Source organism: Aethina tumida, chromosome 2 (genome assembly GCF_024364675.1).
Source record: "Aethina tumida isolate Nest 87 chromosome 2, icAetTumi1.1, whole genome shotgun sequence".
NCBI classification, from domain to species: Eukaryota; Metazoa; Arthropoda; class Insecta; order Coleoptera; family Nitidulidae; genus Aethina; species Aethina tumida.
Window position 1 is genome coordinate 822353 of NC_065436.1, and position 19175 is coordinate 841527.

General features: G+C 27.8%; 1 protein-coding gene across 2 annotated transcripts in view; it reads right to left on the reverse strand.

Moving 5' to 3' along the window:
- The window catches only part of LOC109596447 (ribosomal protein S6 kinase alpha-5), a 65809-nt gene that overhangs the window by 15405 nt on the left and 31229 nt on the right, over window positions 1-19175 (reverse strand). For both annotated transcript variants that reach the window (XM_049963552.1, XM_049963551.1), the window contains one exon: window positions 12450-12565. In XM_049963552.1, coding sequence (XP_049819509.1) covers window positions 12450-12565 — 116 coding nt within the window. The remainder of the gene's footprint in view (window positions 1-12449; window positions 12566-19175) is intronic.

Genomic DNA, 19175 nt, shown 5'->3' on the forward strand with positions numbered 1-19175 from the left:
CCCGGTTGATTTTTATTGAAGCATTTCGTGCACATAAAATGTGCGATAAAACTTTTGATTGTCGTCACAAATTTATGGCGTTCATGTGCTTTTAATCTGAATATGAAAGGTCCCGGTCAATAGTTTTATAAGTACAACCGGTTCGTCTTACTTAGTTAAGCATTACCGATAAGTATATGGGATTTGCAATGTTTGTTTACACGCCTGATAAGATAATTTCTTGTCAATGGCAGAAATATTTAAGTGCAACTAATTAAGTTATGTATGTATATTAATTATTAATACCAGAACAAACCTGTATCCCTGTTTTTATTATAAAAACAAGGTTACAAATTAGCTGGTTTGGGAAAATTTGGAGTCATAAAACATACAAGTAAATAATTATCTAGACCACAAGATTAGAGTTCCAAGGATTTATTCGCAAATTCCACAAAAACTAGTAAATTTCCCAACGTTGGAGTCCTCAATACGAAAAAAAGGGACATAACCACGAAACAGACTTATTAATTAACCACGTACAGCTATTCCCGTCTGCGGCCAAAACAGTGTTAATAACGCACGGAATAAATTCGGCAATTTGGAGACATTTTTAATGGACGACACATACACAGCACACGGTGTGTGCGAACCTTGAGTTTATGCCAATGCCGAGTTTAAAATTACTCGGCAATAGCACACACATCCCATGTTTTTTTTACACAGAGTGTACGATGGAAAAACGTACAGAACATTTCGAATTTGATTATCCATATTAGCTGTAACGTTAGTCTATTAAATTTAAAAAAAAAAAAACAAATATAATAGAGGGGAAAATATTTTTTACTTCAATAAAAAGATATGTTTCAATTTTCTGTAATGATGTTTAGTTATAGAACTACTTTTCTACACAGTTTTTAACTAATTGTAAAAATAATGATTAATTAACTATGTAATTCTATTTATAATTTGGCACATATGTAAAGTTAATTTAAAACTCAAAAAATATAGGGAATAAATTGTAATTTTAATTAACTTTTGTAATATGACTAGAAATTCATTAATTATAAAAGTTTGTTAGCTATAATTACAGAGAATAACCTTTTCTATCTTATACAAATTTAGATTTACCCATTTTAACTATTTTTCTACAGTTTTTAACTAATTGTAAGAGTAATAATTAAGAGAATAACATTTATAACTGTGTAATTCTATTTATAATTTGACACACATGTAAAAATTAATATAAAACTCAAAAAATATAGAGAATGAATTATAATTTTAGTTAACTTTTGTAATGTGACTAGAAATTCATTAATTATAAAAGTTTCTAACTATAATTACAGAGAATAATCTTTTTTATCTCATATAAATTTAGATTTGCCTTCTTTAAATATTTTTCTACAGTTTTTAACTAATTATAAGAATAATAATTAAGAGAATATCATTTAAAACTGTGTAATTCTATTTATAATTTGGCACACATGTAAAAATTAATATAAAACTCAAAAAATATAGTGAATAAATTATACTTTTAGTTAACTTTTGTATTATGATTAGAAATTCATTAATTATAAAAGTTTCTTAGCTATAATTACAGAGAATAATCTCTTTTATCTCATACAAATTTAGATTTGCCTTTTTTAAATATTTTTCTACAGCTTTTAACCAATTGTAAGAAAAATAATTAAGAGAATAACATTTATAACTGTGTAATTCTATTTATAATTTGACACACATGTAAAAGTTAATATAAAACTCAAAAAATATAGAGAATAAATTATAATTTTAGTTAAGTTTGTAATGTGACTCGAAATTCATTAATTATAAAAGTTTCTTAGCTATAATTACAGAGAATAATCTCTTTTATCTCATACAAATTTAGATTTGCCTTTTTTAAATATTTTTCTACAATTTTTAACCAATTATAAGAATAATAATTAAGAGAATAACATTTAGAACTGTGTAATTCTATTTATAATTTGACACACATGTAAAAGTTAATATAAAACACAAAAAATATAGAGAATAAATTATAATTTTAGTTAACTTTTGTAACGTGACTAGAAATTCATTAATTATAAAAGTTTCTTGGCTATAATTACAGAGAATAATCTTTTTTATCTGATACAAATTTAGATTTGTCTTTTCTAAATATTTTTCTACAGTTTTTAACTAATTATAAGAAAAATAATTAAGTGAATAACATTTATAACTGCGTAATTCTATTTATAATTTGGCAATCATGTAAAAGTTAATATAAAAATCAAAAAATATAGAGAATAAATTATAATTTTAGTGAACTTTTGTAATGTGACTCGAAATTCATTAATTATAAAAGTTTCTTAGCTATAATTACAGAGAATAATCTCTTTTATCTCATACAAATTTAGATTTGCCTTTTTTAAATATTTTTCTATAGTTTTTAACTAATTATAGGAATGATAATTAAGAGAACAACATTTATAACTGTGTAATTCTATTTATAATTTGTCACACATATAAAAGTTAATAAAAAACTTTAAAACTACGGAGAATAAATGATATTTTGTAGTATATCTAGAGATGCATTAGTTATAAAAGTTTGTTAACTTTAATTACTTAATTTTTTTAATTAACTAATTAACTAATTAAATAGGTGTAATAATTTGGTGAATAATTTCGTGTATTTAAAATTTGTCGACCTTTGTAATTCGTATAGATTCATTTGTAATAAAATTAGCAGATAATCAATGTAATTTGTGCGAAACAAATACAATAATTGCGGTATGCATTTGAAACAACAATCCGGGGACCGTATACACGTGTAATTTGTATGTATTTACGTAAAACGTTTTTACGCTTTACACGAGACCAGTTGCGAAAATATTTTTCTTTCGTCCGTCATAAAATTTGTACGCACACACACTTTATCGCCTAATTAACGTACTTAGCGCATTGGACATGGATTATTTAATTAATCATTCGACGACACCGTTTGTGCATTGCGGAGGAAAATTTTAATGCAACGGTAAAAAACGTGATGCCGATTTGAATTCCATTAACTTTCGACGGTCGTTACGCCATTTCGTTGGCGGAACGGTTCGGGAGGAATATTAATTGTAATGCCTCGATTTACTTTACAGGCAACAATTCAATGTTGGACACAATTTGGCAACAGATTGTTGTTGGGAGGCTGCGTCTCGCTGGGCCAGGTGCTAGACGCGTAACGTTTTAAATTACGAAACGAAATCCGAAAAGTATACAGAGTATAAAACCTGTAGATGGTCCGCACTCAAACACCTGGCTCCGTTTTTCTTCTTCTTTTACCCCGTCCCAGCAACAAAGGACTCTCGTAAATGGGGTGCCACACCAAACGGGTCTGAATTCCGAATCCGAAAACTTTATATTTAACAACTCTGGTAAGTAATCTAAACATCTAAACTTCGTTATCATTGCCATTATTTTATCCAAGTCGCCTGTTCCAAAATAGTTTGCTCCCCGCGATCATGTTTGGCGACCAACGCGATCATCCCGAATCTATTTCTGGTACGGAAGAGTGCGTTTGGCGAACGGGGCGTCCGGAGGGACTCCGTCGTCGTGGCGACGACAACGCTGGGTGTAAAAGGAGGGCGCACACGTGACCGAATTTCGGCACGTGAGGGTGGAGGGCCACAGGTCCCACCATGTGCACAAAACTGACGTCCCAAACGAACCAATTTTTATAAAAATCAACCCAGACTTATTGTTTTTATTATTTTAATAATTATTATGGCGGGGGAATCCCATAAATCATAAAAAAAACTATCTGATATTGAATTAAATTAATTTTCACTTCATTATAATAATGCACACTTACGTATGTTGTTAGATTATTTTACTATTTTCTTTTAATTTACAGAGTGTGTTCATTTAAATTTCATTGCCTTAATTAAATTAATTTTCATTTAATTATGATAATAAAGTTTCGTGTGGATTTATATTAAAAAAAGAAATTATTCAGCAAATCATCCAAAATTGATATAATACAGAAATTTGTTCATTTAAATTACATTTTATATGTGTATATTAATTAAATTTTGTGTATATTAATAAAAAATAGTTGTAGGTTGATTATATCATTAATTTTTTTTAGTTTTCTTAGTGCAGGAACAAATTATTCAGGAGAGGAATCCCACAATTCATCACAAATTCATATAATACAGAAATATATTGATTTAAATTACTTTTTATATGATTATAATAATTAAATTTTGTGTATATTAATAAAAAATAGTTGTAGGTTGATTATGACATTAATTTTTTTTAGTTTTCTAGTGCAGGAACGAATTATTCAGCAGTGGAATCCCCAAAATCATCTCAAATACAGATAATACAGAAATATGTTCATTTAAATTACATTTTATATGATTATAATAATTAAATTTTGTGTATATTTATAAAAAATAGTTGTAGGTTGATTATGTCATTAATTTTTTTAGTTTTCTTAGTGCAGAAACAAATTATTCAGCAGAAGAATCCCACAATTCATCACAAATTCATAAAAAACAGAAATATGTTCATTTAAATTACATTTTATATGATTATAATAATTAAATTTTGTGTATATTTATAAAAAATAGTTGTAGGTTGATTATGTCATTAATTTTTTTTTTAATTTTCTTTGTGCAGGAACGATTATTCAGCAGGGGAATCCCACAAATCATCACAAATTCATATAACAGAGAATTATGTTCACTTTTAAATTACATTTCATATTATTATACCAATTAAATTTTGTGTATATTTATAAAAAATAGTTGTAGGTTGATTGTCATTAAATTTTTTAGTTTTCTTGGTGCAGGAACGATTATTCACCAGGGGAATCCCACAAATCATCACAAATTCATATAATAGAGAAGTATCTTCACATAAATTACATTTCATATTATTATACTAATTAAATTTTGTGTATATTTATAAAAAATAATTGTAGGTTGATTACGTCATTAATTTTTTTTAATTTTCTTAGTGCAGGAACAAATTATTCAGCAGGAGAATCCCACAAATCTTCACAAATTCATAAAATAAAGTAATATGTTCACTTAAATTACATTTCATATTATTGTAATAATAAAATAATGTGTATATTTATAAAAAATAGTTGTAGTGTAAATTTTTTAGTTTTCTTAGTGCAGGGGAAACCCATAAACGGCCACAATTCCATGTAGAACAGTAAATTAATTTCTTCCATATAATAATGGGAATTTTAAACAAAGGAATGTTTTGTTGAGCACAATTGCAGCTATCTGAAAGTCACATTTAGATTTAAAAATATCTTTGACCGTTTGATGTAGATATGCACGATTTTCAGCGACTGACCTTCCACAACAGCGCTGCGTTTTCAAAGGTGTTATAAATTATTTTGGCAGACGAATAAAAAATATGTTTACATATTGTTTGTTCGATTCGACGACCTTGTTGTGGGCGCACAGTGTGGACAACATGTTGTTCATATCTGTGAAACTTTTTCGTGACCACACTGTGGTGGTCTTATCACTCCGGATTATTTTCTAATTTGTTGTGGAAAAATTGATCACGAATAATAAATACAATTGTACAAACATGGATGTTGATTATTTTGGCAAACATGGATTTTGTTGACTAAAGTCTGGCACGTGTTCATGACTCCACTTTGTTGGTTGTTTTCATATAATTTTCCTTGTTGTTGTTGATTTTTTAAAATTAATAAATCACACTATAAAAGGAAAATCCATACAACTCCTAAAATAGTTGGGACAAAGGTCCACGAACTAACGACAGGAATTTGGATTCATTTCCGGTGGTTGACCTTTTTAAGTCAGCCAGCCAGTCAGTACCTGAAGTGCGAACGCACCAGTTAACTTTTAAAAGCTCCGATTCAAGCTTAAAAATACACCGAGACAAATGTTTACTTTAATTCGCTCACACAGTAACAAAGCACCCAAGTTCAGCGAGTGAATCTCGTCAAAAGGTGAACGTATGGAATTTTTTTGGTCGGGACAACTTTCAGCCAGCAATTTCCACGCGACATGTCGCAACCGTCGCCTGCGAAACAACAAATCACCGCAATCCACTTTCCTCATCTCAAACGCCTGTTTGTCCAGACGCACCAGATGAGAGAAAAATAGTAATAACGAAAAATAAAAAGCACGCCATCGAAGAGGAATACGAAACGGCTAACGCGGGGTTAAGGACCTCGTACCCCCTTCGGCGCAACACGAATACCATTTCAACCCCTCCCCGGTGGCGGGGAACGCGTTTCGTCATGTGGCATAATTTATCACGACCCTCGGAAACGGGCCGAGATAAATTCACCCGGGCCCGACTCTCACTTGGCATTCCTGAAGCCTTTTAGGCTGAAATAAGCATAAATATTAGTGTTTAAACTTGTGCCTCTGTTAACCGTCTGTTTTGGTAACACCGTTCTTGTGTTGCAGTCGCTACTGTTTTCTAATAAAATTAAACTTGACAAAACGGCCTCGACTCAAAATGTGGCACTTGTTGATTTCATTACGCCGTACTTTCGGGGAGATCGTCTCCCTCTTTTTCCAGCTTTTATATTGCGAGATAAGATGAATAATTATAAAAGAAAATTGGGAAAATAATTAAAAGAGTAATAAAAAAACGTAAATCGACAATAAAAATTTAAGTTGTTGCGTGATACGAAAGTCAATTGTGTGCTGTAAATGTTAAATAACAATAAATGAAAATTGTGAAAAGACACGAATTAAAATATGTTTTTAAAAAATAAATAAAAAAAACTTGTTGATTGGTCATAAAAATTTAAATTGTTGTGTGATGAAACGATGATGATAATATTAAATTGTTTTTACAGGGGGTAAGCTGAAAATAAATGAAAAATGTGAAAAAGACAATTAAATCTTATTCTGAAATTTACATAAATCTGAAAATTATGAGAAAAATAACTACAACATATTCTAAAATTATTATAAAAATTAGGGTAAATCAAAAAATAAGTAAAAATTTAAGTTGTTAAGAGATTGGACAACTTTTACATAGAAACAGTTGTGAGCCTTAAGTATTAAATAATAATAAATGTAAATTATGGAAAAAAATAACTAAAACCTATTCTAAAATTGGGGTAAATCAGAAAATAAGTGAAAAACGGAGTTGATCACAAAAATTTAAGTTGTTACGAGATGAGACAACTTTTACAAAGACACAGTTGAGGGCTTTAACTATTAAATAATAATAAATGTAAATTATGAAAAAAATAACTAAAACATATTTTAAAATTGGGATAAATCAAAAAACAAGTAAAAAAATGAGATGATCATAAAAATTTAAGTTGTTATGAGATGAGACAACTTTTACAAAGAAACAGTTGTGAACCTTAAATATTAAATAATAATAAATGTAAATTATGGAAAAAAATAACTAAAACCTATTCTAAAATTGGGGTAAATCAAAAAACAAGTAAAAAAACTGAGTTGATCACAAAAATTTAAGTTGTTACTAGATGAGACAACTTTTACAAAGGAACAGTTGTGGGCCTTAAATATTAAATAATAATAAATGAAAATTATGAAAAAAATAACTGAAACATTTTCTAAAAATTTGGATAAATCAAAAAACAAGTAAAAAAACTGAGTTGATCACAAAAATTTAAGTTGTCACGAGATGAGACAACTTTTACAAAAAACAGTTGTGAGCTTTAATTATTAAATAATAATAAACGAAAATTATGAAAAAAATAACTAAAACATATTCTAAAAATTTGGACAAATCAAAAAACAAGAAAAAAAACTGAGTTGATCACAAACATTTAAGTTGTCACGAGATGAGAAAACTTTCACAAAGATACAGTTGTGAGCTTTAAATATTAAATAATAATAAATGAAAATTATGAAAAAAAATAACTAAAACATATTCTAAAAATTTGGATAAATCAAAAAACAAATAAAAAAACTGAGTTGATCACAAAAATTTAAGTTGTTACTAGATGAAACAACTTTTACAAAGGAACAGTTGTGGGCCTTAAATATTAAATAATAATAAATGAAAATTATAAAAAAAAATAACTAAAACATATTCTAAAAATTTGGATAAATCAAAAAACAAGTAAAAAAACTGAGTTGATCATAAAAATTTAAGTTGTTACGAGATGAGACAACTTTTACAAAGACACAGTTGTGGGTCTTAAATATTAAATAATAATAAATGTAAATTATGAAACAAATAACTAAAAGATATTCTAAAATTGAGATAAATCAAAAAATAAGTAAAAAACTCAGTTGATCACAAAAATTTAAGTTGTTACGAGATGAGACAACTTTTACAAAGGAACAGTTGTGGGCCTTAAATATTAAATAATAATAAATGTAAATTATGAAAAAAAAATAACTAAAACGTATTCTAAATTAGGAATAAACCAAAAAATAAATAAAAAAATGAGTTGCTCATTTAAATTCTGGTTGTAACAACAATTATGTAAAAATATGGTAAAACCAAAATAATTGGGACATAATTTAAACTAAAAAATTAAAAATAAATATTTAATTGACCATTAAAGTTTAAGTTTAAAAATATATATATAATTGTGTTAATAAAAATGTTGAATTATTCGAAGAACAAGTGCATAAATAAAATAAGTTTTATTGACGACCCGATAATACCCTCAATTAGAATAAGTGTCAAGTTGAAAGAAGGCAATAAATGTGGCGAATCGTTCGTAAATAAACCGAACGTTCGTTGTGACATTTCACTTTCGCTTCGTGGTTATTTCGGTAGATTGACGGGACCGTGCGACGGTGGCCTGGATTCCGAGATCCGAGATCCGAGATCCGAGACGGTCGCAATCAGAATGTCAAACGGTTTGTTTACCGTCACCGTGGCCGCCGTCGGGCTGCGCCACCCCCCGAAAACCAACCCGGTTTAAACAATAAAAACTTCAACAACTGGGTCCGGAAAGCACTTTTATTTTTGCTTAATCCATCCACGCCCACGCACGTGAAAAGTGCAGTCGGTTCGTCGGTGAAGGTGGGTTTGAACGAGCGGTGCGCTTATGGTGATGCGGCTGCGGCATAATGGGCCGACGCGCCGATTAAACTTTACGACTGTGGCACTCGGCGAAATTGGTCCGCGTGGGACGGGAAGCTAAGAGCTTTATTAGATCACAACTGTGACGGTGATGGGCGCATTAGCTTAACACTGTTGCGAGAGCGACGATTTGTCTTGGCGTTCTACTTAAGACAACATAAAACATTGCCTCAAATTTATGGCGAAAACTTAAATCAGATCAATAATATTAATTTTCATTAAAAATAACATTAAAATTATTGTACTGTTTTAATTTATTTCATTTTTTTTATCGTTTAGTATTGAAACTACTATTTTTTCTTATATTTTTACTGTTTTTTACAATTTAAAGTTTTATTCTGATTAGTTCAGAAACCATCAATTTTTATTATATTTTAATTAATTTTTGTCAAATTAAATTATTTTCTGAGTAATTGAACTGATTTTTAATTAAATTATTTATTTCATCCTGTTTAGTTCAGAAATTACCAATGTTTATAATATATTTTTACCATATTTTCTCAAATTAAATTATTTTATGAGTATATGAAATGATTTTTAATTAAATTATTTATTTTATATTGTTTAGTACAGAAACCACCAATTTTTATAATATATTTTTACCATTTTTTGTGAAATTAAATTATTTTCTGAGTATTTGAACTGATTTTTAATTAAATTATTTATTTTATATTGTTTAGTACAGAAACCACCAATTTTTATAATATATTTTTACCATTTTTTGTCAAATTAAATTATTTAATGAGTATTTGAACTGATTTTTAATTAAATTATTTATTTTATATTGTTTAGTACAAAAACCACCAATTTTTATAATATATTTTTACCATTTTTTGTGAAATTAAATTATTTTCTGAGTATTTGAACTGATTTTTAATTAAATTATTTATTTTATATTGTTTAGTACAGAAACCACCAATTTTTATAATATATTTTTACCATTTTTTGCCAAATTAAATTATTTAATGAGTATTTGAACTGATTTTTAATTAAATTATTTATTTTATATTGTTTAGTACAAAAACCACCAATTTTTATAATATATTTTTACCATTTTTTGTCAAATTAAATTATTTTCTGAGTATTTGAACTGATTTTTAATTAAATTATTTATTTTATATTGTTTAGTACAGAAACCACCAATTTTTATAATATATTTTTACCATTTTTTGTCAAATTAAGTTATTTTCTGAGTATTTGAACTGATTTTTAATTAAATTCTTTATACTATATTGTTTAGTTCAGAAACTACCAATTTTTATAATATATTTTTACCATTTTTTGTCAAATAAAATTAATTTCTGAGTATTTTAACTGATTTTTACCATATTTTCTCAAATTAAATTATTTTATGAGTATATGAAATGATTTTTAATTAAATTATTTATTTCATCTTGTTTAGTTCAGAAATTACCAATGTTTATAATATATTTTTACAATTTTTTGTCAAATTAAATTATTTTCTGAGTATTTGAAGTGATTTTTAATTAAATTATTTATTTCATCTTGTTTAGTTCAGAAATTACCAATGTTTATAATATATTTTTACGATATTTTCTCAAATTAAATTATTTTCTGAGTATATGAAATGATTTTTAATTAAATTATTTATTTCATCTTGTTTAGTTCAGAAATTACCAATGTTTATAATATATTTTTACAATTTTTTGTCAAATTAAATTATTTTCTGAGTATTTGAAGTGATTTTTAATTAAATTATTTATTTCATCTTGTTTAGTTCAGAAATTACCAATGTTTATAATATATTTTTACCATTTTTTATCAAATTAAATTATTTTCTGAGTATTTGAAATGATTTTTAATTAAATTATTTATTTCATCTTGTTTAGTTCAGAAATTACCAATGTTTATAACATATTTTTACAATTTTTTGTCAAATTAAATTATTTTCTGAGTATTTGAACTAATTTTTAATTAAATAATTTATTTTATATTATTTTAGTTCAGAAACTACCAATGTTTGTAATATATTTTTACCATTTTTTGTCAAATAAAATTAATTTCTGAGTATTTTAACTGATTTTTAATTAAATTATTTATTTTATATTGTTTAGTACAGAAACACCAATTTTTATAATATATTTTTACCATTTTTTGTCAAATTAATTTATTTTCTGAGTATTTTGACTGATTTTTAATTAAAATATTTATTTTATATTGTTTAGTACAGAAACCACCAATTTTTATAATATATTTTTACCATTTTTTGTCAAATTAATTTATTTTCTAAGTAGTTTGACTGATTTTTAATTAAAATATTTATTTTATATTGTTTAGTACAGAAACCACCAATTTTTATAATATATTTTTACCATTTTTTGTCAAATTAAATTATTTTCTGAGTATTTTGACTGATTTTTAATTAAATTATTTATTTTATATTGTTTAGTACAAAAACTACCAATTTTTATAATATATTTTTACCATTTTTTGTCAAATTAAATTATTTTCTGAGTATTTGAACTGATTTTTAATTGAATTATTTATTTTATATTGTTTAGTTCAGAAATTTTTATAATAATTTTTACCATTTTTTAACAAATTAAATTATTTTCTGAGTATTTGAACTGATTTTTAATTAAATTATTTATTTTATCTTATTTAGTTCAAAAAATACCAATTTTTATAATATAATTTTACCATTTTTTGACAAAATAAATTATTTTCTGAATATTAGAGCTGGTTTTTAATTAAATTAATATTAACACAATATATTTTAGTGTAGTTTTATACGAAATTTACGAAAAATTACCAATTTTAATAGTAGTAATGTTTATAAATAAATAAAGTAATTAAATATTTTAATATGTAACTAATTACAGTCGTGAAAATGAAATAATTGTCAAGTAATTTAATTAAAGTGGTGCCTATGCAAACGTACATTGTCTGAATTCCATCCTTATCTGAAACAGGCGTCCACAGTTTACGGAGCAATAAAAATCAAGTCCCGTATCAGTTCGCATCGCATCGAAACCGCCCGCACAAACGAAACGAATCCACGAAGCCCAATTAATAAAAAGGAGTTATGAAAACGAGAAATCGTTAGGAACGTAATTGTGTAATTGCACATTTAGCAACTCCTGTTATCTGCATTTGGTAAAGCATATGTTCGATGTGTGCCATCATTATATGGTAATTTGGCTCTTGTTCTGCATTACAGTGTTTATTGTGCCCATTATGCCTCGCGCAATCCTCGACGATGCGTGGAACGTTTTCCAAATCGAAGACTCTTCGTTCCGAACGTTTCTGGGCCGGTTAAATATTAAAGCGGATCGATACTGTGCGTTCCAGTTGTTATTTTGGAAATAGGGTCGGTCGATCTCAAAAAAATTGGCCCACTTTACGACCACAACATGTTTAAATGATTAATTAAGTTGTCGAATAATGCTTACCGCATGGAGGTGTTCCAGTGCCAGGATGATCTCGCCGATGTATATCCGCACCTCATCCTCGGTGAAGTGCTCTCTTTGGTATAAATGTGTAAACAGTTCTCCACCCGCCACGTAATCTGAAAAAAGAAATAAGAAAAGCGTGTGAAGGACGTTGGTATTATTTGGGACGCAGCAATTAAAAAATATTCATCCACGAATCGTGACTCCAGCCAGATTCACTTGTTGCTTCGTACATAAATCAACGTTCAGCGTAAAACAAAGCGTGTAAAAAAAATTCCCTTGAACGACTAACGCAATTAATGAAGAGTTAAAAGTGAATTCGAGGAATGATTAATAAAACAATCAGGTTTGCGAATGTAACTAGTTTAATTGCTGAGAACTAGAGTAAATATTTCCTCAAAAGTTTTATGAAAGAATCTCATTCGTTGGCATTAGCATTGTTTTACAAGGAAATCAATAGGATAAATTAAAACTGAAGGGGGAAACTAAAGTGGAGAACATTAATATAGATTTGTTCATTTAAATAATTGCTTTAAGGAACTGAAGTACAGCTTTTATGTCTTTTTATGAATGATTAATAGTTTGTTTTAATGACTCTTTGCTGTGCTGACTGTTAAAATAAATTTTACTTGTTCACATCCTCGTAAAATAATTTCTAAAACTAAGCTTAAATTATTGTTAATGATAACGAAATAAAATAAAAGCTTTCAGAGAGAGAAATTACATAATTTTCATATGAAACATTAATAAAAACTTGACACATTTTTAAAATATATTTTAAATGTTCATATCTTTGTAATATAAAGTTTAAATTAGATATTTCAAGAGTAAACTTAATTATTATTAATTATGATGGGATAGATGACTCAAAACTGGAAAAAGTAGTAAAATTAAATAATAATTAAAGCTTTCACAAAGAGAAGTTTCATAGTTTTCACATGAAAATGTAACAAAAAATTATTACTTTAAAGGATATCGTTTGAAATACTTTTAAAATATGCTTTAAATGTTCATATCTTTGTAAAATAAAGTTTAAATTAATTATTTCAAGAGTAAACTTAAATTATTATTAATGATGATGGAACAGGTGACACAAAACTGGAAAAAGAAGTAAAATTAAATAAAGAATATTAAAATAAATTTATTCGTTCAAATAAAAGCCTTCAGGAAGAGAAGTTTCATAGTTTTCACATGAAAAATTAACAAAAAATTATTACTTTAAGGGATATCACTTGACACACTTTTAAAATATGCTTTAAAAGTTCATATCTTTGTAAAATGAAGTTTAAATTAATTATTTCAAGAGTAAAATTAAATTATTATTAATGATGATGGAACAGGTGACACAAAACTGGAAAAAGTAGTAAAATTAAATAAAGAATATTAAGATAAATTTATTCGTTCAAATAAAAGCTTTCAGGAAGAGAAGTTTCATAGTTTTAACATGAAAAATTAAAAAAAATTATTACTTTAAGGGATATCACTTGACACACTTTTAAAATATGCTTTAAATGTTCATATCTTTGTAAAATACAGTTTAAATTAATTATTTCAAGAGTAAACTTAAATTATTATTAATGATGATGAAACAGATAACACAAAACTGAAAAAAGTTGTAAAATTACATAAAGAATATTAAGATAAATTCATTCATTCAAATAAAAGCTTTCAGAAAGAGAAGTTTCAATTTTTATGCGAAAAATTAATAAAAAATCATTAGTTTAGTTAGTTTAAAATATATTTTAAATGTTTTATCTTAGTGAAATGAAGTGTAAATTAATTATTTTAATTGATCATTAACACAAATTTACTTATTTAAAGAAATAACGGTTTCTATAAATATTATTATATTTTAAATTTAGAGTAGTAATTTTAGGAGAAACTTTAAATCTATGAAAGAGAAAAGACGTACGAAAACATTGATAATTTCAGAAGCAGATGTTACCAGATTTAATTTACAGAATACATACATAAAGATTATATAAATTAATGGACAGACTTGTCGGATAAACGTGTCCTAAATCCACAATAATCAAACCAGCGACATTTCACATTCACTTCATAAATGAAAAGCGTAGAAATTCACGTTCACAAACCGAATTCTCCATCGAATAATTCTCATTTTCATTATAGAAGCTGTCTAAAAATATTAAAGTTTACAGTTTAATAATTCTTATCTCATTATCAAATTCAAGGATAACAGGACGAAAACACGTGGGCGTTTAAAAGTGAACAGGAACCCAGTTGTGGTGTCGAAAAGTTGTCAATCGACGCGGAAACGTCGATAAAACCGATCGAATACGAACAAAGTTAATTAAAAATAATTCAAATGTGTTGAAGTAAAACGGTGATAAGGAATCAATGGCATCGGTTTATCAAGGTTAACTGACTTATCTTTTGGGTTGCTGATTGAATTTCGTTGCTTGTTGGTGAATTGTAATTACAAGTTTTAATTTAAAACAATTAGCGGGCCAAATGACTAAACAAATTCGGGCTGAGATGGCAAATTTTCCAAAATTTAATAAGATAACTGGTCAAAGCATCACATCATCGGAATATTTTAGATTAATAAAATTATAATTAATTGAGAAAGAGGAAATTATTGTGCAAAAAATGTGAACAGATAAAACAGTCGAGATAAAATATATTGTTTCCAAGTAGAAAGCTAAAATTTTTAACTTCAGAATCCAAGAAAAGTCGATAAGATAAAATCAAATAAACGATTTGAAACAGATAAAATGAAGCGCAAGAAACTATTTTGCCACAGTGAATAATCTGTGTAAATATATTATCATACATTGTCCCTTTCGAAATGCGTAGATTAACTCGGACGTACACAATTAATGTGTTTATCTGCATGAATTGCAATTTAAAAAAGTTACGTTCAAACATCGAACTAGTCTTGCGTCATTTATCAGGAATCGTCGTCTATTAAAAATGGAAACGCGACTGTTTTATTTTTACCAAGTCGGATCTCCGTTTTATTATTTAGCACTAATTACACCTACTTCACGCGGCCTCCGGACTAATTGTTTAAAACGATCTTTACTACTATATCAAGACCAGTAGTAAATTATTTTATGGGCTAAAAATAGCACCACACGCCGACAATTTTCAACAACGTGTTTCTACTTATTTGGGCGTGTGAGTTTTTGGCATTTTTTGGTTCAACCATTCACTTCTAAACAGCTGTTATCAGTTGGTGCTGATAACGTGTCTATAAATAAAGATTGGGGCCTTAACAATTGTCGTCTTTGTAACTTTGTACTATAAATATGCTCACTAACGCAGAAAACAGTGGTCCAACTAATTCTTTCATTTATTTTGAGTGAGTTTGATGATGGAGTCAAGTTATGTCTAGAATTATTGGGGAATTTGGTCTGAGGAAGACCATAAAAAAAGCACAAGAGGTTCAACTGCCAACTAGTTGTTTAAGGAAGAAGGAAGGCCTTTAGTTGGTCCATTTTTATCAAAGATAACTTGATTGCCCAGCGATAAATTTAAGAAATTGTGGTCATATTTTGAAGTATTTCTAAGTTTTCAATGTAAATTTGTTACTGTGGACAGTAAAATGTCCATTTGGGTCATCACAGATTGACCTTCAGCTTCTAGTAAAGGAGTAGACTCATCATGGAGGTCTAACCCATTATTTCCAAGTGTTCCAATTCTTTTATTTCCAACTAAAACGTTCAAAACAAGACAATATATTAAATGCTTTAATGAAATGTCTTAAAATAATGTAAACTAGTATAATTTAAGCAATTGAGAGTTAGTTAAAATAAAATTGCAGGACAACAACATCACATTTAAGCAAAATATTTTGATAATTCCGGACAACTTAACAAAAACATTGAGGTCGTAAATTGTTAACACACAACAAGCAACATTTCAAAAGTTAAAAACGTAACAATAACAACCGCATGTTGTAAAACTTCGTCCTTGATAAATTTACGTGCGAACCACGTACTTCGGTTGGTTTTGCAATTATTATCAATAAGCCTACGAACTGTCAATTAGGCAAACAATCAGACGCAGGAAAACTATTTATTTGTTGTTGTGCGCCCAGAGGAAAATGCACACACGTGCTGCGTTTTGGGGACGAGCACGAATTTCGTCGTTATCCTTGCAACGAGCCTGTTTGCCCGGTGCGAATTAAAACGAACCAAGGACGCGTAAATGACTGGATGCCCGCGTATTTTTAGAACGCACTCGACTGCAGTTTTATTACTCCGTTTCTATTTTTAAGCGCCAATTGTTGATGCAAAGAATAATGGCAGGACTGATTTCGGCTGCTGCTGCAGGATGATTATTCATTTTCATTTTTTAATTGGTTATCTAATCTATTGATTTTTGATGTACACTAATAATGGGTTAAACATCCTTATGCCATGCCACCTTTACAACCACCAAAGTCTTTGGGGGAAGGGCTGAATTTTGAAGTTTCCTCCCATCATCATCTGATCTGTCCTAATTCTTTGTAATAATTTCGCAAAACGAGACAATATTTCCTTTTTCATATATTTTTATTAATAAAATGATGAAATGATTCCTTAAAATTTTAACTGTTTTTGGTTACACTTATTCCAATATTGAAGTATAATTATGGATTTTTTCTAAATGTTACAGTTTTTTTATTAAATTTAAATATTAAGATAATTAAAACTTTCAAAACAGGACAATATTTCATTTTTCATATATTGTTATTAATAAAATATCTAATTCTTTAAAATTTTAACTGTTTTTGGTTACACTTATTCCCATATTGAAGTATAATTATGGATTTTCTCTAAATGTTACAGTTTTTTATTAAATTTAAATATTAAGATAATTAAAACTTTCAAAACAGGACAACATTTCCTTTTTCATATATTTTTATTAATAAAATATATAATTCTTTAAAATTTTAACTGTTTTTGGTCACACTTATTCCAATATTGAAATATAATTATGGATTTTTTCTAAATGTTACAGTTTTTTATTAAATTTAAATATTAAGATAATTAAAACTTTCAAAACAGGACAATATTTCCTTTTTCATACATTTTTATTAATAAAATATCTAATTCTTTAAAATTTTAACTGTTTTTGATTACACTTATTCCGATATTGAAGTATAATTATGGATTTTTTCTAAATGTTACAGTTTTTATTAAATTTAAATAGTATAATGTGTTAAAATTAGTAAAATTTAAAGAAAAGTATACAAAAATTAAAGTTATATTTTAAATATTAATTTTAATTTTTTATAAATAAATAAAATTTACATAGATTAGAATATGATAAAATTCTATTTAAAATTGATAAAAGACATTTTCATAAAGATAACAAAAATAAACATGTTAAAGAAAAAGTGAGGTCAATCAGATAAATTTTGTAAATTTATTTATTATTGTTTAATGGTCTTTTTTATGTTAATTTTGCAAAGTTTTAGTATTTTCTTATGGAAATTAATTTTTTCTAAATGTCACAAATTACTTGGATTGAAGTTATTTATCAAATTAAAATATTCTAGTTAATTAAGATACTTTCGAAACGGGACAATTAAAAGTTTTTTCACATAGTAAAATTCAATTTAATGGTAGCAATTTAATAAACATAAAAAAGAGCAATAAAAGTAAAAATCCATTTTTTTAGTGTATTAAACATATAACTGGACACTTTCTAAAAAATCACCTAATTACAGTAATAAAATGAAACGTCTTCGCCTCGATGACTTGTTATGAGAATAAAAGTAACAATCGAGTTTATTTTTACACACATCCTCTTGTTTTATTATCAGGACAAACAGTACAAACACAACAGGTTTATCTCTGCGCATTATTTTCTCAACGCGCGTCTTTATCGTCGACAAAAGACGTAACGTCCGACCCCGATAGAGTCCATGCTCTGGAGGCAGGTCAATTCGAAAAATTGGGACGCATTCCGTGGATGACTCAGAACCTTCGGTCGAATCGAAACACGTCGTCGTGTTGCACATGTTCGGCCCACGTGCTGATTTTTATCGGCCCGAAAATCCTTTGGCGAAATATGGAATGAATTTCCCAATCTGCGGGTGATTCAGTCGTCCCCACTTCACCACCCATAGTACCAAGTCACGTGCAATTAACACCAAACTTGGTCTTCGTCAGTTATTTGATTTGTAATTGAGAGGAATCAATGGTGTGACGGCGTCCTTTTCAATGTTGCAACACCTCCGTAATTGTTACCACAAAGGCAAAATAAAGAGCATTAGACGGCGAGGTGAGGAGAAAGCGAGATATGAAAGTATTTTTCAGTATCTCGATCACTTTCACTAAGGGGGGAATTAAAAGCAGTGTGTGTGAGTCGCATTAATGGATCACTTTCGTTCATCTTTGAGATGCGAGACGAGGTCATTGTTCAATCACCTTGGAGCAGATTAGTAAAAAACTAATAATAACAAATCTGGTAGATGAAAACTAAAGTAAAAATAGCCGTGTACTTGTAGAGCATCCTTAATTACACTCTTAAGGATTCGTATTTCTTACATCAGTGGCTATGAATCACACTCCCTTACACGTTTTAAGATTCGCATCGCACGACTATCAAATTGCAAATCGATTTGCTGATATCCAACGGGATTTGAATGTTTTTTCGAGTCGGCGAGGCCTTGACTGGCAATTATTTAAATTACAAACGTCGTGCCTTGAGGTATTTTGGATGTTATAATGCATTTGGTGCCGAAAGCGCCGGCCACTGTTTGATTAC